Source organism: Phacochoerus africanus, chromosome 11 (genome assembly GCF_016906955.1).
Source record: "Phacochoerus africanus isolate WHEZ1 chromosome 11, ROS_Pafr_v1, whole genome shotgun sequence".
NCBI lineage: Eukaryota > Metazoa > Chordata > Mammalia > Artiodactyla > Suidae > Phacochoerus > Phacochoerus africanus.
The window spans coordinates 63,884,525-63,905,868 of record NC_062554.1 but is presented as its reverse complement, the minus strand read 5'-3'; the positions used below and the strand labels follow the sequence as shown (position 1 = coordinate 63,905,868).

The following is a 21,344-nucleotide window of genomic DNA, read 5'->3' as shown; positions in this document are numbered from 1 at the left end:
TGTATGTATGATAATCCCTAGGGAATCATGTAAAATATTTTAAAATGAGATATAGTTGTCAATAGACAAATAAAATGGAATCATAATAAAAACAACTCCAGAGAAGGAAAAATAGATTAGGAAAAATGGAATTAAAAAAACCCCAAGCAAGATAGATTCAAGAACTGTGAAGTATCTAGAATTTTATCCTACTTGTAAGCTAACAAATCGGCCTGCCACAGTTTCATAGATGCTGGCAGAAGGAACCATGAGTTTTGGGTTTGATCCCTGGCCTCACTCAGTGGGTTAAGTTTATTACCCATATCAATGGCAACACCCAGAGCATCAGTTTTTTATTTTTTCATCAATTCCCCAAATCCTAATTACCACAGAACAATGCAACTAGGGCCATGTGACACCAGCACATATAGTGGTTTGTTACAGCAGAAAAACCCTGAATTTGGGGAACCAAATTTTTTGTATGGCCGGTACAAAAAATTGCTCCTTGCTCTAGAGATACTATCTATCTTCCAAGGCTGTTTGCTAAATAAACATCCTTGAAAAAGACATTCAGAAACAAAGGGAAGTCAATACCTTGCTAGCAAGACATACAGAAATGCAAAAGACTTATGACATCCCCCAACTAGATGGCAGATTTAAACAAACCATATCAATAATTACATTCAAGGTAAACGATTTAAACACCTCAATTAAAAGGCAGAGATTGGGAGAGTTACCGTTGTGGTGCAGCAGAAACTAATCCAACAGGAACCATGATGTTGCAGGTTCAATCCCTGGCCTCACTTAATGGGTTAAGGATCTGGTGTTGCCATGAGCGTGGTGTAGGTCACAGACACGGCTCGGATCTGGTGTTGCTGTAGCTGTGATGTAGGCCAGCAGCTGCAGCTCCAATTCGACCCCCAGCCTGGGAACCTCCATATGCCGCGGTACAGCCCTAAAAAGACAAAAGACAAAAAATTAAAAAAATAAATAAATGAAAAAATAAAAGGCAGAGATTGTCAGACTGGACCCCAAATATATGATATCTACAATAAACACACCATTTTGTTCAGTAATGGAGAGAATAAATAAACAAAAAATTAGTAAGGATGCAGAAGATTTGAATGCTATTAACCAGTTTGACCTGACATACATTTGTAGAACATTTTTCCAACAGCAGAACACGAGTACTTTGCAAGTGCATGTGGAAGGGTCACCAAGACAAGTCATGTGTGCTATCAAACAAACCTCACAAATTGAAAACAACAGAAATCACAGGAAGTGTATGATCTGAACACAACAGAGTTACACTAGAAATGAATAACAGAAAGTAACTGGGAAATCCCCAAACATTTGGAAATTGAACAACACACTTCTAAATTACTCCTATATCGAAGGAATTAAAAAGGAAACAAAAAATATTTTGAGCTTAATAAAACTAAAAATGCAATACTTCAAAGTTTCTGAGACATGGATAAATATTTATATTAAAAATGTAAGAGCTAGAGGATAATATGAAAAAAGAATGTATATATGTGTGTGTATGTATATGTGTGTGTGTGTGTGTGTGTGTGTGTATAAACTGGGACACTTTGCTGTACAGCAGAATTTTTTTTTTTTTTTTTTGGTCCTTTAGGGCCACACCTGTGGTATATGGAAGTTCCCAGGCTAGGGGTCAAATCTGAGTTGTTGCTGTCAGCCTATGCCACAGCCACAGCAATGCCAGATCCAAGCCACGTCCGTGACCTACACCACAGCTCACGGCAACACCTGATTCTTAACCCACTGAGGGAGGCCAGGGATTGAACCTTAATCCTCATGGATGCTAGTCAGTTTCATTTCCACTGAGCCATGACGGGAACTCCTGTACAGCAGAAATTGACAGAACATTGTAAATCAACTATAATAAAAAAAAATTTTTTTTAAAAAGGAAGATCCTACTATAGAGCACAGGAAACTATATCCAATCTCTTGGGACAGAGCATGATGGAAGATAATATGAGATAAAGAATGTTTATACACACACACACACACACACGTATGACTGGGTCACTATGCTATACAGCAGAAATTGACACAATGCTGTAAAGCAACTATACTCTCATAAAAGTAAATAAATAAAATATATCCTGAATAAGCTTTGAAACATTGCTTCTTCAAAAGATGTCTTTTCTATTTTTTGTCTTTCTAGGGCTGCACCTGCAGCATATGGAGGTTCCCAGGTTAGGGGTCTAATTGGAGCTGTAGGCACCGGCCTATGCCAGAGCCACAGCAATGCCAGATCCAAGCCTCGTCTGTGACCTACACCACAGCTCATGGCAACACCAGATCCTCAACCCACTGAGTGAGGCCACAGATCAAACCCAGGTCCTCATGGATGCTAGTAGGGTTGGTAACTGCTGAGCCATGACAGGAACTCCCCAAAAGATGTTTTTATTATTTAATATGCTAGCATTTCTCAACATAGTTAAATTAAACCAAAATAAATGCTTTGTATCTATGTAGTGCTTTCTAATAAAAATATTTCACCTAAAACTTTTTTTAAATGTAAGAATTTTTTAATCAATAATCTAAGCTTCCACCTTAAAAAACTATAAGAGTTCCTGTCATGGCTCAGTAGTAATGAACCTGACTAGTATCCATGAGGATGTAGGTTCAATCCCTGGCCTCTTAGTGGGTTAAGGATCCAGCATTGCTGTGAGCTGTGGTGTAGGTCACAGACATGGTTCGGATCCCATGTTGCTGTGGCTGTGGCTATAGCTTTGGCTGGCAGCTGCGGCTCCAATTCAACCCCTAGCTTGGGAACTTCCATACGCCATGGGTGCAGCCCTAAAAAGCCCCCAAAAAAAAAAAAAGTAATTAAAGAAAAGGCATCTCTACATATCATATAGGCATAAGGGAATATTGTGAACAACTTTATGCCAGTAAATATGACAATTTATATGAAATGGACAAGTTCCTTTATGAAACTCAAAACTCAATAAATGTAGATAACCCAAATAGTCCTAGATCTATTAAAGTAATTCAATTAGTTGTAAAAACCTATCACAAAAACAAGCTGTAGGGATAGGTGAACTTAGGGCACAATGCGTGATCTGTTTTTAATACAGAGGAACCCTAAGGAGACAGGTGACTGTAGAAAGCACCGAAAGTCAGGCTAAGGACTTCAACTGTGACGTCTTTTTCATGGTGTGCCCCAGACCACCCTCCACATTTAAGCAGTTAATCTTTAGTATTTATATATTGCTGTACTTGTACTATTTCCTGTTGGCTGTATGTATAATACAGTGCCCTAAGCAAGTTTGTAAATTCCTTAGGATAGATCACATGAAAAAGATTTCCAAATTGGGGGCAAAATTACAGAAACCTTCCAGGTCAGATGGCATCATAGGTAAAAATTTTTGGTGGTTTTTTCTTTTTGCTTTTTTAGGGCCATACCTGCGGCATATGGAAGCTCCCAGGCTAGGGGTCGAATCAGGACTACAGCTGCTGGCCTACACAACAGCCAGCAACATGGGATCTAAGCCGCATCTGTGACCTATACAAGAGCTCATGGCAACACCGAATCCCTGGCCCACAGAGCGAGGCCAGGGATCAAACCCGCATCCTCATGGATACTAGTTGGATTTGTTTCCACTGTGCCACAATGGGAACTTCTGCAGCACAGATAAAATATACCCAAACATTTAAGGAGGTAAAGATATCAATCCCATAAAACCCTTCCAGAAAATAAAAGATGAGGAAACACTTTCCAACTTTCATGAAACTATTACCCAGATACTAAAACCAGATAAAAACATTACAGAAAACTATAGAACAATATCCCTTATAAGCACAGACACAAAAAACCTTAAACAAATACGCAGATTGAATTTAATAATATATAAAATAGATAACACACCATGACCAAGTGGTGTTTATCTAAGAAATGCAAGGTTAGTTCAACACTGAAAACTATTTAATGCAAGTTGCCTTATCAGACAATAAATACAAACCATGTGATCATCCCAATAGTTGCAGGGAAAAAAATGGTAACAAAACTTAATACACATTCATGGCTAAAACTGTAAGCAAATTAGACTTGGAGGGAACTTCACAGATTAAAGGGACAATATCATACTTGACAGCATATTTTTTCCCTAATGGTATGCTTTCTCCCTAAAATCAGGAAGGTTACGAAGATATCTACTGCTACCACTCATACTAGCATGGCCCTAGCCACTGAAAAAAGACAAGAAAAGGAAATAAAAGCTTAGGTTTGGAAAGAAAAGGATACAACTTTTTTTTTTTTTTTGTCTTTTTGCCTTTTGAGGGTTGCTCCCTTGGCATATGGAGGTTTCCAGGCTAGGAGCCTAATCGGAGCTGTAGCCACCGGCCTACGCCAGAGCCACAGCAACTTGGGACCCGAGCCTCATCTTCGACCCACACCACAGCTCACAGCAACACTGGATCCATAACCCACTGAGCAAGGCCAGGGACTGAACCTGCAACCTCATGGTTCCTAGTCGGATTCGTTAACCACTGAACCACGACAGGAACTCCCAGGGGATACAACTTTTTATGTGAATTTTCATTTCTTGCATTTCAATTTGCAGACAAAATGAGCATCTTTTTTTCCTTTTTTTTAGGGCCGCACCCTCAGCATATGGAGGTTTCCAGGCTAGGGGTCAAATCAGAGTTGTAGCCATTGACCTACACCACAGCTCACGCCAATGCCAGATCCTTAGCCCACTGAGTGAGGCCAAGGGATCGAACCTGCAGCCTCATGGTTACTAGTCAGATGCATTTCCGCTGAGCAACAGTGGGAACTCCGGAAACATTATGTTTTGACTGTAGCAATGGTTACATGCTTGCATTTATTTGTCAAATGTTATTTAGCAAAGTGTACATGTATAAAGTGTGACTTTCAGTATCTGTAAATTATACCTCAATTGACTAAGAAAACAGAAACAGATTCCCAAAGTTGTGATCGGTCTTGCTCTTTGTGAAACAAGTTTACCTTTTCTCCATATTCCTAAGTAACCTTTTAATTTTTTTTGTCTTTTTAGGGCCACACCCAAGGCATATGGAGGTTCCCAGGATAGCGGTCAAATTGGAGCTGTAGCCACTGGCTTAAGCCATAGCCATGGCAATGCAGGATCTGAGCTGGGTCTACAGTCTATACCACAGCTTATGGCAACACTGGATCCCTAACCCACTGAGGCCAAGGATCAAATCTGCATCCTCATGGATGCTGAGCCAAGCAAATCTTTTAAACTATAAAACTATCCTCATTTGTAACTAGACAAACATTCCTTGAGCATTCTCAAGTCTTGATAAAATACTTTGTACGTATTATTTCCTGAAATTATTCCACCAACCCTACGAAACTGAGGTTGAGAGGTTTGGGTAATTCTAAAGTTGGCGCTTAAACCCAGGAATGTGAACTACCAAAGTCATCTTTCCCTCTACACCTCACTGCTTTCCCAACTCCCCCCAAAAAAGGACTAAATTTTATATTCTTCACTATGTCTAACTTAAAACATCCAATAAAAGCTGACACTGCTGAAAAATTAAGAAATACCTTCCCAAATTGAGTGTTTCAACAAGTACAGGATCTAAAGAAAGATGTTTTTCTGTGGGAAATCCTTTCTTATCCTCTGGTTTGGTATCACAGTCCACCAAAGACAGGCATTCATTTGTTTATTCTCCCAGTTTCCCTCTGCAATTTCCCAGCCCAGCAAAACATCTCAGACTCAGAGAGCCCTGGGGACAAGGCTAATCTGTGAATACTCCAGGGACAGTAATTTCTATGGACATGGGATGATGATCCTGATCATCTTTCTCTGGAATTATTTTTTTAACTGATGAGGTTTGCTGTTTTTTTGAATAAAATCAGTCACATCACTTCATTTGTATTCCCATATATAGCCCAAGATTATCACTTCAATTGCCAGCTTTCTCAACTATGGCATCTTCACTAAAAAACTGATCTCCCAAGCTTAAGAGGTAGAGAAGACAAGCAGTCCTGTTCTGACATTGTTCTCAATTATAATGCCTTAGTAGTTGTAAGTAACAGAAAACCCAATCAGGAATGCTGTTCTCTCACATAACACTGTTAGCCGGTAGGGAAGTTCCAGAGTTAATTAATTCAGTGTTCAAAGGTCATCAAAGACCAATTTTTTTTCCATTTTTCTACTCTGGCACCCTTAGGAGGTTGGCAATTATTATTCCATAGTATCCACATAATACACCTGTGAGTTTCATTAAAATTGCTGCCTACAGTGGAAATGAATCCAACTAGGAACCATGAGGTTGCGGGTTCCATCCCTGGGCTCACTCAGCGGGTTAAGGATCTGGCGTTGCCATGAGCTGTGGTGTAGGCTGAAGACGCAGCTGGGATCCCACATTGCTGTGGCTGTGATGTAGGCCGGCAGCTGTATCCGGCCTGCTAGCCTGGGAACCTCCATATGCTGCAGGTGTGGCCTTAAAAAAATAATAAAATAAAATAAAATAAATTAAAATTGCTGTCTAACGTGTGGCTGGTATAAGGAAAACAATTTTCTCATATGTACTTTGGAGGGCAATTTGGAAGTCTAGTGAATTTTTTTGATGTGCATATCTTTTGATCTAGCAATTCCACTTTTAGGAAGTTTTCTCAGAAAATGTTAAGTGGCTGAGTTCCCATCATGGCTCAGTGGTTAACGAACCTGACTAGCATCCATGAAGAAGCAGGTTCAATCCCTAGCCTCACTCAGTGGGTTAAGGATTCAGTGTTGCTGTGAGCTGTGGTGTAGATTGCAGACTCGGCTTGGATCCTGTGTTGCTATGGCTGTGGTGTAGGCCAGCAGCTATAGCTCTGATTTGACCCCTAGCCTCAGGTGTGGCCCTAAAAAGCAAAAAAAGGAAAGAAAAAAGACAAAGAAAATGTTAAGTGGAGAAAAACAGGAATCAAAATGCTTGTTAGAAAATTCTTTTAATAGCAAAAAAGGAGCAACATCTTAAAATACCGATCAATAGGGCATGGTTACTTAAACTGAGAAACTCATATAATGGAATATGCCACAGCTGTTTAACATGGAACTATGCCCAAGTTTTGTTGATAAGAGTGAACCTGCAAAGAATATGTATGCATAAATAAATAAAAACATCTATTATACTAAAAAGACAGGCGATGATAACAAAAACAGATAAATTGTGTTACATCAAAATTTAAAACTTCTGTGTATCAAAAGATAATCAACAGGAGTTCCTGTCGTGGCTCAGTGGTTAACAAATCAGACTAGGAACCATGAGGTTGCGGGTTTGATCCCTGACCTTGCTCAGTGGGTTAAGGATCTGGCGTTGCAGTGAGCTGTGGTGTAGGTTGCAGATGCGGCTCAGATCCTGCACTGCTGTGGCTCTGGTGTAGGCTGGCAGTTACAGCTCCCATTAGACCCGTAGCCTGGGAACCTCCATATGCCAGAGGAGCGGCCCTGGAAAAGGCGAAAAGACAAAAAGACAAAAAAAAAAAAGATAATCAACAGAGTGAAAAGGCAACCCAAAGAATAGAAAAAAATATTTCCAAATCACTTATTTAAGGGGCTAATATCCAAATACGTAAAGAACTCCAAATTAACAACAACAAAAAAACCAGTTTGAAAACGACCAATACTGTGTAATAATCCATATGGTAAAGAATCTGCAATGGAATGGATATACATACATGTATGACTGATTTCCTCTGCTGTACACCTGAAAATAACACATCTTTGTAAGTCAGCTATACTCCATTTAAAAAAAAAAAAATGGGCAGAGGACTTGAGTAGACATTCCTCCAAAGAAGACAAATGACCAATATGCGAAGAAGTTCAACATCAGTAATTTTATGGACATGCAAATCAAAACCACAATGAGATATCACCTCACAACCATTAGGATGACTGCTATCAAAAACAAGTTTCCTTCCCAGAAGAATCTACAAGATGGCATTAGTAGGAGTTCCCATCGTGACTCAGCGGAAATGAATCTGCCTAGCATCCATGAGGACACGGGTTCAATCCCTGGACTCACACAGTGGGTTAAGGATGCAGCACTGCCGTGAGCTGTGATGTAGGTCACAGACGTGGGCTCGGATCTGGCGTTGCTGTGGCTGTGGTGTAGGCAGCAGCTACAGCTCCAATTTAACCCCTAACCTGGGAACTTCCATATGGTATGAGTGTGGCCCTAAAAAACGAATTAAAAAAAGATAGCAGAAGTGACACACTTCCAACGGTTTTACCCACAGCAATGTGGACCTTGTAGGACAAATGCTGCAGCCAACTGGTACAGCTGTAGAGCACCCTGCAATTGCTGAACCAGGCCTGTGGAGGAAGCAGAACTCCCTGCTTAAGCACCTATGCAAGGCACCACCAAAGAAGTAGCCTGAGGTGGTAAGACACACCCGCAGGACATGATCATCCTGCCTGTGATGATGGGTAGCATGGTGGGCACGTACAAGAACAAGACCATCAATCAGGTGGAATCAGGTCTGAGTTATCAATCACCTACACAGCTGGGTTGGCACTGGGGCCACTCCTCCTGCTTCATCCCCTTCAAGTAGCCTGCTTGGTCAATACAGTCACAAACCTCTCTTAAAAAAAAAAAAAAAAGTTGTGGAGTTCCTGCTTTGGCTCAGCAGGTTGGCTTTGCTCAATGGGTTAAGAATTTGGCGTTGCTATGAGCTGTGGTGCAGGTCTCAGACACGGCCTGGATCTGGCAGGGCTGTCTGTGGCAGTAGCATAGGCTGGCAGCTACAGCTCCAATTCAACCCCTAACCTGGGAACTTCCATATACTGCAAGTGTGGCCCTAAAAAGAAAAAGAAAAAAGTTGTTTTGCTAAGGATGTGGAGAAACTGAGACCCTTGTGTATTACTGATGAGAAAATGGTAAAGCTGCTATGATGGTCCTTTAAAAAACTTCTGAGCATATATTCAAAAGAACTGAAAGCAGGGTCTCAAAGAGATTCACAGGAGCATTATTTACAGAAGCCAGAACCAAAATGTCTAATAATTAAATGTATAAACAAAATGTGGTTCATACACATGCATTATTCAGCCTCAGAAATAAATTCTGACACATGCTTCTACAACATGGATGAACCTTGAGAACATTATGCTAAGTGAAATGAGTCATTAAAAAGACAAATATTGTATGACTCTACTTGTATTAGGTATCTAGAGTAATCAAACTCAGAAACAAAGAATGGTGGCCACCAGCAGCTGAGTGGAGGGAGGTATGAAAAGTGTAGTTTGTTTTTTGCAAAACTAAACAGTTTTAAAGATTGGTTGCATAACAATGTAAATATACTGAACGTACACTTAAAAAAAATGGTTATGACATGAAATTCCCAGCGTGGTTCAGTGGAAACAAATCTGACTCAACAGCCATGAGGATGCAGGTTTGATTCCTGGCCCAGCTCAGTGGGTTAAGGATTCGGTGTTGCCATTAACTGTGGCGTAGGCCACATCTGTGGCTCGGATCCTGCATTGCTGTGGCTGTGGTACAGGCCAGCGGCTACAGCTCTGATTCAACCCCTAGCCTGGGAACCTCCATATGCCACAGGTATGGCCCTAAAAAGATTTTTTAAAAAATGGTTATGACAGTAAGTATTATGTGAATTTTACCAAAATTAAAAGAAATTTTAAATAAAAAATACCAAAATATGGAGTTCCCATCGTGGCGCAGTGGTTAATGAATCCGACTAGGAACTATGAGGTTGCAGGTTCGATCTCTGGCCTTGCTCAGTGGGTTAAGGATCTGGTCATGCTGTAAGCTGTGGTGTGGTTCGCAGACGCGGCTCAGATCCCGCGTGACTGTGGCTGTGGCTGTGGTATAGGCCGGTGGCTACAGCTCTGATTAGACCGCTAGCCTGGGAACCTCCATGTGCCGCGGGAGCAGCCCTAGAAAAGGCAAAAAGACAAAAAACAAACAAACAAACAAACAAAAACCCAAATACAAGATAAACATATCTGTAAAGAGCCCAGAAAGATAAGCACTTAACTCAGTGTTTATATGACATAAATAACAGTGGTTATTTATGGAGAATACTGATGGAGAAAGGAGGGTCTTATTTTCTGTAAACTTTTGGTTTACATTTTGATCATAAACATGTATTAATCTAACACTTTTTATTTATTTTTATTTAAAAAAAATTTTTTTTGGTCTTTTTGCCTTTTCTAGGGCCGTTCCCCGCGGCATGTGTAGATTCCCAGGCTAGGGGTCTAATTGGAGCTGTAGCCACCGGCCTATGCCACAGCCACAGCCACGTGGGACCCGAGCCGTGTCTGCGATCTACAACACAGCTCATGGCAATGCCGGATCCTTAACCCACTGAGTGAGGCCAGGGATGGAACCCACTTCATGGTTCCTAGTTGGATTCGCTAACCACTGGGCCACGATGGGAACTCCAAGCTAATACTTTTTTTTTAATTCAATTAAAAATAAATTCCATTGGATATAACTTTTTATCCTTTTTTGGCCACATCTTTGGCATGCAGCAGTTCCTGGGCCAGGGATCAAACTCAAGCTACAGTAGTGACAAGGCTGAATCCTTAATCCTTGACAAATGAGATACAATAATTGCTGGTGCCTACAAAATACAAAATTCTAGTATTTTTAAACTATTCTTATCCTTCTTTCTCCCTACTAATAGAACACCAGGGGCTGCATCAGCGCTTAATTTTTTCAGAGCCTGAGTGCCCCCCCCACCCCCGGACTTCAAGAATGCTACAAGGAAAAAAAAAAAAAAAAAGGAGTTCCCGTCGTGGCGCAGTGGTTAACGAATCCAACTAGGAACCATGAGGTTTCGGGTTCGGTCCCTGCCCTTGCTCAGCGGGTTAACGATCCGGCGTTGCCGTGAGCTGTGGTGTAGATTGCAGACACGGCTCGGATCCCTCGTTGCTGTGGCTCTGGCGTAGGCCCGTGGCTACAGCTCCGATTCGACCCCTAGCCTGGGAACCTCCATATGCTGCGGGAGCTGCCCAAAGAAAGAGCAAAAAGACAAAAAAAAAAAATTAAAGTAAAATTAAAAAAAAAAAAAAAAGAATGTTATAAGAGTGTTAGTGGGTAGTTAGCAAGACCCCCTTCTGAAACCAAGAACCAATTCCATAAGTATAACCGCTCACATACCAAGGGCTGCCAACAAGAGCGGCTTCCCAGCAGCATGTTTTTGTAACGTTAATGAAGCCAGGAGTAATGCCTCTTATAATACAAACTTTAGTTGGAAGAAAAGATAGATTGTAGAAAAGCAGAACTTAAAAAAGCAAACACACAGGCTCCAGTAGAGCAGGAAAGTAAGCAAAGATTTCAGAGCTCGACTGTAGAGTTCCCTGTACCTTAATTCTCACTACCATCATTTGCTCTGTCAAAAATAGAGCCTTCCATGTCTTGATCCATTCAGAATGAGCCGCAGCAGGCACAGCTTTGCTTACACAGGGCAGCTAGGTTAGAAAGGTTGCACGGGAAATGGAAAAAGCAGCCAGCAGGTTTTCTCAGGGATTATACTGCTCCAGCTTTTATCCTTCTTCCCAGCTATTTTGGTGCCAAGAAAGCTGCAGGGAGGTCTTTGCGCTCAAAAAGCTTCTCACCAGAAAGCCTGAAGCAGTCTCAGGGCTGCAACTCCCTCTGCTGCCTGATGCTGATGTTTACTTTGCATGTCATAGCAGGTTCAACAGAGTTTCAATTGAAAACCAGCCCTCTATTTCAAAATATGACCCCAAAGCACAAGTTCAAATAGAGTAGAAGAGCTAGCATACCAGGTTCCAAGCTGGACTGGTTTCTACACTCACCTTACAAATCTCCTCTCTCACAAAGGATATCTTTCCCTAGGTTTCAAGATCTCAATCTCCCTCACAGGCACTTCAAAAAGCAGGAACTGGACTTCTTGGTTCTTCCTTACCTACCCTGAGTAATACTGCTTATTAGCAGAATTTATGGTAGGCCTCATTCATCTTTCAAGAGCCAATTTATTTTTTTCAATATCCAATTTTAGTAACACTTACCTACAACCAGTATGTTGTATGGACAACAGTAAGAAAGTTTCTCAGAAAACTAAATATAAAACTACCACATGACATACCAATCCCACTCCTGGGCATATACCCAGACAAAAATACAATTCAAAAAGCTACATGCCTTTGCTGTACAGCAGAACATTGTAAATCAACTATAATTAAAAAAAATTAATGGTATATGCACCCTTATGATCATAGCAGCACCGTTCACAATAGCAGAGATGAGGAAAACAACCTAAATGTCTAAAGACAGATGAATGGATTAAGATGTACACATATATAATGGAATACTACTCAGCCATAAAAAGGACAAAATAATGCCATTTGCTGCAACATGGTTGCAACAGAGATTCTCATACTAAGTGAAGTCAAGTCAGAAAGGAAAAGATAAATACCATGTTTCATCTATATACATGGAATCTAAAATATGGCACAAATGATCCTATCTACAAAACAGAAACACCTTATGGACATGGAAAGCAGACTTATAGTTGCTGGGGGGGAAGGAGGAAGGAGTGGGATGGACAGGGAGTTTGGGGTCAGTAGATGCAAACTATTTAGAAAGGATAAGCAATAGGGTCCCACCATACAGCACAGGGAAGAACATGATAGAAAAAGAATGTATATGCATATGAATTACTGAGTCATTATGTTGTACATCACAAATTGACACGACACAGTAAATCAACTATACTCTAATAAAAAAATACTTAGCATGTGGTACTGAAGCTTCGTCTGTCAGTCACTGTGAATATTCAACTAACCGTAGATACTCAATAACGATTTAACAGGTTTTTGTTTTTTTTGTTTTTGTTTTTTTTTTTTTTTTGCTTTTTAGGGCCACACCCATGGCACATAGAAGCTCCCAGGCTAGGGGCTAAATCGGAGCTGTAGCTGCCAGCCTACACCACAGCCGCAACACAGGATCCGAGCCAAGTCTGTGACCTACACCACAGCTCACTGCAATGCTGGATCCTTAACCCACTGAGCAAGGCCAGGGATCAAACCTGAGTCCTTGCGATTACTAGTCAGATTTGTTTGCGCTGTGCCACAATGGTAACTCTTCCATTTAAGAGAATTTTAACTAGAACCCTGAGATATTGGCAGAGGAAAGATCTGTCCATATAATTCAATTAGGAAATAAGCAACTACTGCGGGAGAAACCAAAATCCTTAGAGATAAGAATAAGAGAAGTGTCTCTCCAACTAACATAAAATTATTCTGCCTTAACAAAACTTACCAGCACTGCTTGTGGGTCTTTTTCAGCTTACCAATCGCAGTCTTCCTATTAACTCTTAACAGAGCTCTTTTTAAATAAACTTCAGGCATTTCATTCTCTGCCTATGTCCAAATACTTTTCACATTCTGATCTTAGCAATTAAAGAATTTTTTTTTAGGGCTACACTCATGGCATATGGAAGTTTCCAGGCTAGGGGTTAGACCAGAGCTCTAGCTGCAGGCCACAGCCACAGCCACAGCCACTAGGGATCCAAACCACATCTGTGACCTACACCACAGCTCATAGCAACACTGGATCCCTGACCCACTGAGCGAGGCCAGGGATTAAACCCACATCTTCATGGATATTAGTCAGATTCATTTCCACTGCACCATGATGGAAACTTGAGTGATTAAAGAATTAACAAAGAATTGGAGTTGCCGTCGTGGCTCAGTGGTTAACGAATCTAACTAGGAAGCATGAGGTTGCGGGTTTGATCTCTGGCCTTGCTCAATGGGTTAAGGATCCGGTGTTGCCGTGAGCTGTGGTGTAGGTTGCAGATGAGGCTCCAATCTCATGTTGCTGTGGCTCTGGTGGAAGTTGGCAGCTACAGCTCCAATTGGACTCCTAGCCTAGGAACCTCCATATGCTGTGGGATTGGCCCTAGAAAAGGCAAAAAGACCAAAAAAAAAAAAAAAGAATTAACAAAGAACTCACACAGTAACTTTAAGGGAGTGCTAAGCAAATACTGAAGCTATTATAATGTCCCCAACTTACTGCGGTTGGGAACCCTCGTGTCCCAGCAACCAGAATTAGAATTAATGATGAAGACATATTAGCACCTAACCCTTACTTCTGTGAACATTCCCCTTCACCACTACCCACTATCAGAAGCTCATCTGTCAGGTAGAATTCCTACTCTAAGAACCTACAGATCGGAGTTCCCGTCATGGAGCAGTGGCTAGCGAATTCAACTAGGAACCATGAGGTTGCAGGTTTGATCTCTGGCCTTGCTCAGTGGGTTAAGGATCCGGCGTTGCTGTGAGCTGTGGTGTAGGTTGCAGATACGGCTCAGATCCCGCATGGCTGTGGGTGTGGCGTAGGCCGGCAGTTACCGCTCTGATTCGACCCCTAGCCCAACCTCCATATGCCGCGAGTGCGGCCCTAGGAAAGGCAAAAAAACGAGGAAAAAAACCCAAAAAAACAAAAAACCCTACAGATCATGGCTCTGTGAAAAGTAAATATCCAGGGTGAGTGAAATCCTTCAAAAAACTTTAAATAGCAATGGAGTTCCCGTTGTGGCTCAACAGAAATGAATCTGACTAGTATCCATGTGGACGCAGGTTTGATTCCTGGCCTCGATCAGTGGGTTAAGGATCTGGCGTTGCTGTGAGCTGCTGTGTAGGTTGGCAGCTGTAGCTCCGATTTGACCCCTAGCTTGGGAACCTCCATATACTGTTGGTGCGGCCCTAAAAGACAAATAAATAAATAAATACCCACAGCTAATGGTGCCAGTGTATAAGCTCTACGGCTGGGCAGAAGAAAACAATGTAAATTTTTTAATAAAAACACCACGAAAGCATTTATTTTTATCTCATAATAACAAAGGACCATCAAAACAATATGAATATGTTTCAGAACTGCACTCTCAACAAAGGACACCTGTTGAGCAAAGGACACCTTTTGAGCAAAAACCCCATACTGCCTTCTCAACAACTTCTCACTTCAGTTGGAGACACTTTGGAGCAGAGTAATGTTATCTCCTTTTAGCATGATCCGACCTGTAATATTAAAAAAAAAAAAAAAAAAAAACTATTAACCACCCAGACAACTGTGTAACCAATCACATTTTAACCTCAGAATTTCAGATGTTCTTGAGTGACTGAAAATGCTTTCTTTCTCTCTTGGGAAGGTGTTCGACATTTTCCAATATCCACATAATCCACATATTGAAAGGCTGTGCATATAAGAGCATGTATACTTTTTCAACAATAACCTAATGAAGGTAGAGAGATGTTACTTTATGAAGAGTACAGTTTCTGTAGACTAAGTCAACTGAATAGGTCGAGCCCAACATTTCCTAATGCTCTGAGTTTGCAGAAGTTAAGAAATGAGTTTTAGGAAATGTAACATACTATACCCCCACTCTAAACTCTTAATAATAAAGATTTCATCCTGTAATTAAAAAGGTATATAAGTTTAACCTAACATTTTCTAAACTTATTTTGAGTAGAGAATACTTTTTTCCTGAGAAATTTCTATAAAATATTCAGAAACACTGGTGTTCAGGAAAACAGTTTGAGAAATGCTAATCAACAACAATAGCAATTGTTTCACTTTCCTAGGCTTCTACAACAGATAATATTAATCTGTTCTTACCAAGGAAAATCAACACTTTGCAAACAATTTATAAAAATGTCAATAAGGGTAGCTTGCCCTTCCTGGTAAGACATATTTAAATTTGAAAAATTCAGGCTTACCAAAAATAGCCCAAGCAGGAAAAAGTATAGCAAAACATTTACAACTTCTCAGAATCTACTTTCTTTTTTTCTTTTTAGGGTTACACCTGAGGAATATAGGTGTTCCTGGGCTAGGGGTTAAATAGGAGCTGTAGCTGCTGGCCCATACCAGATCCGAGCTGCATCTGCAACCTATGCCAAAATTTGCAGCAACCCCAGATCCTTAACCCACTGAGTGGGGCCAGGGATCGAACCCACACCTTCATGGAGCTACACTGGGTTCTTAACCGGCTGAGCCACAATAGGAACTCCCAGAATCTATTTTCCACATAGCCAGTATAGGCTCAAGAAAATCTTCAGGGTCTGGAAAAGAAAGACATCTGAAATCCACCATTGATAAAAATACCAGGAGCTGTGAATTAGGGCACTGGACAATTAAAGATAAAATGCCTAAATAAAGCTCAAGTTAATGGAATTTTAACAGAAATGATTTGGTTTGTCTTGATGAAGGCATGCATGAACCCTAAAGAACCACTGTTAACTGGGTTGAGAAACTGCCTTCACTGTTTCAAATATTTAAAAAAATTTCTACTATGTGGCGAGACACTGAGTATATTAGAGCGAAAAAAAGGGCAGGACCCAGGCACTTATGGAGCATGTAGTTCTGTGGGAGAGACATTAATAATCCCACCAATGAGTGTTTTACTACAGATTCAGCATGGCACACACTCCCTCAATCCCCAACTCAAAGCAAAGCAAAATCAAATCCTGGCAGGAAGGGATATTTGATCTGAGTCTTAAAGACATAAGGAACAACATACACAAAGATTTATGGTGGGACAAATGCACAGATTTCAAGAATTGAAAGAACTGTGGATAAGGCTCAGAAAATGAAGCAGAGAGTGATACGAAACTAGGAGAGGGAGATAAGGTCAGATCATGAAAGACCTTGAAAACTACATTAAAGATTTTTTTAGCCTATGAGCAACAGGAAGCCACTGAAGGATTTCAAGCAAATGAATGACAAGTTCAGACTGATGTTTTAAGTAGAGTTTCCATTGTGGCTCAGTGGAAACAAATCTAACTAGTATCCATAAGGACACAGGTTCAATCCCTGGCCTTGCTTAGCAGGTTAAGGATCCCATGTTGCCATGAACTGTGGTGTAGGTAGCAAAAGCACCTTGGATCCCGTGTTGCTGTGGCTGCGGTATAGGCCAGCAGCTGTAGCTGCGATTCAACCCCTAGCCTGGGAACCTCCATATGCAGCAGGTGTGGCCCTAAAAAGACAAAAAAATTAAAAAATAAATAAGTAAAAAGATGACTAGAGTCTGCACAGCAAACTGGAGATGACTGAGGAAGCTGTGATGAGTTAATCAGTAAGCTGAATAGAAACTGGTGCCATTCAGTACGGCAGGGAACACTAAAATAGAATTGAGTCTGATTTCTGATATGCTAACTTTGAGGAGCGCGTAAGACATCCAAGTAGAAATGCTGAGTAGTCTCAGAGAGGCCTAGAAGTATACAGATAAATTTGGAAGTCAACATATAATTGAAGGTGTGGTCTTGAGTGCTTAGGAAAATAATGAGTGACAGAGGAACCTAGAACCAAGCCTAGAGCAACTCAAACATTTAATGGCTGAGTCCCAAAGAATGAGTATACAAAAGTCTGAAAAAGGAATAACTAGCAAGAAAAAATGAAAACCTGACTAGTATCACAGAGCCAAATACTATGTGGAGCTCCATAAAATGAGGACCATTATATTTAATACCATTAGTCTTTGGTGACCTTGGTGAGAGCTGAGTGGAGAGACAGAAGCAGAAATGGAGTGGGGTAAGGAACAAGTGACAAAGGATGATTTCAAGAGTGTACTAATCCTGGGAGTTTCTGTCATGGCTCAAGAGTTAACGAATCTGACTAGCAGCCATGAGGACGCAGCTTCGTTCCCTGGCCTCGCTCAGTCGGCTGGGGATCCAGTGTTGTCTTGAGCTGTGGTGCGGGTTGCAGACTGGCTCGGATCCTGCGTTGCTGTGGCTGGAGAGTAGGCCAGCAGTCACAGCTCCAATTCGACCCCTAGCCTGGGAATCTCCATAGGCTGTGGGTGAGGCCCTAAAAAAAAAAAAGGAAGAAAAGAGTGTACTAATCTCACAAATAATAACGTCTCAAATGCCAACTATATCTAAACATGAAATGGGTCAAAACCTACTCAATTCTGCAAGTAAATACAAACTTCTACAATTCTTTTACGGCCATCTATATTCTTACCCAGTTGTTTTCTTGACTTTGTTTTAGAATGAATCTCTTCTGCATCATCTAATACGAGGTTCATATACTCATCAAAACCCTGGAAAAATAAGCCAATTGTCATCTCATGAGATCGTAACCAAACCATTCTAAATGAATATGCCAATATACGATCAGAAATGAAACTTCAGGAGTTCCCATCGTGGCTCAGTGGTTAACAAACCCAACTAAGAACCATGAGGTTGCGGGTTCGATCCCTGGCCTTGCTCAGTGGGTTAGGGATCCGGCGTTGCCGTGGGCTGTGGTGTGGGTCGCAGACGCAGCTAGGATCCCAAGTTGCTGGGGCTCTGGCGTAGGCCGGCGGCTACAGCTCTGATTTGACCCCTAGCCTGGGACCCTCCATATGCTGCGGAAGCGGTCCAAAAAATGGCAAAAAAAAAAAAAAGAAAAAAAAAGAAATGAAACTTCAGAAATTCACCTTTCCACTGATCTTTCAGTTGAAACACCACCTCCTCATCCTAAGCCTCTTTTTAGATAACAACGAAAGACAAAATGTACTTCAAGTTTAGTAACCTTTTGGACTTAAGATTTCATGAATTATGCCAAAGAGCCATTTTATCTATCTTTTATAACCTGATCAAGAGTGTGTGTACATGTATGAATTACCTTCTACTGCCACCACTCTTCCCATGTTCCCTCAGGACGCCATCACCACTAACCACCATGCTTGTTTCTCAACTAATAAACATGGAAGGGAGAGATTACTGATGGATCTACACTGTCTAAAGGAAAGACCAGAGTCCTCATGTAATACCTACAACCATATTTTATCTTTCTTTAAAACACCATTTAGGGAAAACAAAACAAAATGTTATTTAGATCGTTATACCATCCTGAATGTCTTACTTAACAAACCCCATCTAACTTGATTCAGGTAACACCTAACCCAGTACTAATACTCCATTAATCCTCACCCCCTCAAATTTTATTTCTCTTGAGCACTCCTTTAAAGACTATTATTGTTGTTTAAATAACTTTTAAAAGTTAATTTTCCCTGTTTTACGAATTACTCAATCCCTATCAAGCAGAAAAATGAGGCAAGGATGGTGGGCCCTGAAGAACTTTCCTTGGGTTGGGTCTTTGACTTTTTGTACATTGCTCTGCAGGCCATCTTTTGTAAAATCTTTTTCTAAGAGATACCGCTCTGAGATAAAAAAATCCTGGGTACTTATACATATATGTGTAACTGGGTCACCATGCTGTACAGTAGGAAAAAAATATGTATTAGGGAAATAACAATTGATTACAATTAAAATTAATAATAAAATGAACTAAGATAAAAAAAACACTAGGGGTTCCAGTCCTGGCGCAGTGGTTAATGAATCCGACTAGGAACCATGAGTTGCAGGTTCAATCCCTGGCCTCGCTTAGTGGGTTAAGGATCTGGCATTGCTGTGAGCTGTGGTGTAGGTCGCAGATGTGGCTCGGATCTGGCATTGCTGTGGTTCTGGCGTAGGCCAACGGCTACAGCTCCAATTAGACCCATAGCTGCCTGGGAACCTCCATATGCCTCGGGTGCGGCCTTAGAAAAGACAAAAATAAATAAATAAATAAATAAAGTTAAATTAAAAAATTAAAATATCCTGGATACTCACAATGATACAGCCCTCTATCCGCATATTCACTTGCTCATAAAGCCACACCTGAATCCGTGATCTCTGAAATAATCATAAAAATCCTAATGTTAAGAAACAAGTAAACAAAATCCACCACTTTGGACAAACAATAGACAAATACAGCTCCCAGAAAAACGGTAACATAGCGAAGCCAAGACTAGTTACTTAACAAGAAACATTCTTACTTAATAAATGCTATATTGGGACAGAGTTGTTAATAACTGTCCTGTTTTGGTACTCAATCATATTTCTACTGCCTCTGGGCTCTACACATTTAGAGTGAAAACTTGCGGTAGGACTGCAAAAAGATGTTTCTTATCTGCTATAGCAAAATCCAGTTCCAAGGCAGCTTTCTGTAAGTTCTTGGTTTTCCACCTCTCATACCTAATCACCAGGAGAGGGACCCTTGATTCTGGTGATTAAAAATTACAATGGCTTGAAAGTAATCTATTTTTCCATTGTGTTGCCACACGAAAATTTGTCAACAGCAACCACATTTCTTTGAGATAATTTAAACACTCTGCAGTGCCAAGTCAAATTCCAAGTACTAAAAATAACCCCAAACGAAAAGAGGTTTCCACTGAATCCTCTGAACTTATCCCTCCCATCTTTCTTTTTTAGTGTCTTTTCAATATATAAGGGTGTGTCCCTCCATCCCCCTTCCCCACCCCTCACCCAGTACAAAACACACCATTTGGTTTAAAGCTGACTCAATTTTCTTCCAGTGTTTCATCCTAGTGGGAAGGGTTAAAGGTCCCAATGTTCTGGCCATGATCACTAAAAACAAAAGTAGTAATACCAGGATACCACTGTCATCCGAGCCAATAATTACTGGCTGTGCCTACAACTTTTTGAAATAAGTAATTCTGGTCTTGCAAAGTAAAGACAACACAACTCTTTGCATGCTTGGACTTGGCATGGCTACACACAATTTTATCACATTAGAGCTTTCCCTGCACTCCTTCCCCTCAAATACCCTTCCAATCTCCAGTTTCATCTACTTTTAACTTTAGAACAGTGAACAGACAAGATAACACAAAGAGCCAAATAAATTCACCCTTAACTTAAAAAGTAATTATGAAACAATTAACAATAAACAACTTACATTTTGCAAGTATCTGAAGATGAGGTTCTGCACCAGTGGTTAAGGAAAAATTTCATACACTCAGACTCTACCCCCTGAAACTGGTCAATTCTACCCCCGCCCCACTTTTGTTTTCTGAACTCGAAGTCTGTGCCTATGCAACGAAAAGTGCCCAATTAGGCACACACTTAGAGCTCCCAGATATTGTAAACGACCCCTTCCACCCCATACTCTCCTGCAGTCTCTTCAGCACCAACATCTTCCTTTTGCCAGACGCCGCTAACTCCCGCCGTCACTCAGTACGTAATTAAGATTGTCTTCCATCCGCACAACCCCACCATTTCTGTCTTTCCCACCGCAGGGGCTCCGCCCAAGCCCACCTCCCACTCATCACCGACTCTTCAACTACCCGCGCTTTCTACCAGTCTCGAGCGCCCCGGAGGCTCATGGGATGAGGTGCTGCACTCCGCTGCCTCTGGCCTGCTCTTTCTGTTCCTTCGCCCCCCATTTCCTGGTCCGAACCTCCTAGTTTTCACATCCCGAGTAGGATACGATGGGCTGTACCATCACCTTCTGCACTTTCTGGCCCTGGCCACGGTACGCCATGGTGGAAGCTCACAAAGGCCACACTACTTCGAAATGCAACTTCCGGAATAAGGAGCCGGAAGCGGAAA

At 41.2% G+C, this 21,344-nt stretch overlaps 1 protein-coding gene across 1 annotated transcript; it reads right to left on the bottom strand.

The window, feature by feature from the left end:
- Positions 1-14,764: 14,764 nt before the first annotated feature.
- On the bottom strand, positions 14,765-21,344 carry SNRPE (small nuclear ribonucleoprotein polypeptide E). The gene is made up of 5 exons (XM_047753711.1): positions 21,223-21,344; positions 20,692-20,718; positions 19,566-19,628; positions 17,932-18,010; positions 14,765-14,990 (listed from the first exon to the last, which is right to left on the bottom strand). The coding sequence occupies exons 1-5, from the start codon at positions 21,274-21,276 to the stop codon at positions 14,935-14,937; spliced, it is 279 nt and encodes a 92-aa protein (XP_047609667.1). The 5' UTR covers positions 21,277-21,344; the 3' UTR covers positions 14,765-14,934.

What these genes read in the sequence shown, in the direction of transcription:
- SNRPE (XM_047753711.1), bottom strand. Translation starts at nt 21,276, where the DNA reads ATGGCGTACCGTGGCCAGGGCCAGAAAGTGCAGAAGGTGATGGTACAG. An exon ending in TCTTCAGATACTTGCAAAAT is followed by an intron (nt 19,629 to 20,691) that starts GTAAGTTGTTTA and finishes TGATTATTTCAG; the next exon opens with AGATCACGGATTCAGGTGTG. An exon ending in GGATAGAGGGCTGTATCATT is followed by an intron (nt 18,011 to 19,565) that starts GTGAGTATCCAG and finishes TTATTTTTCCAG; the next exon opens with GGTTTTGATGAGTATATGAA.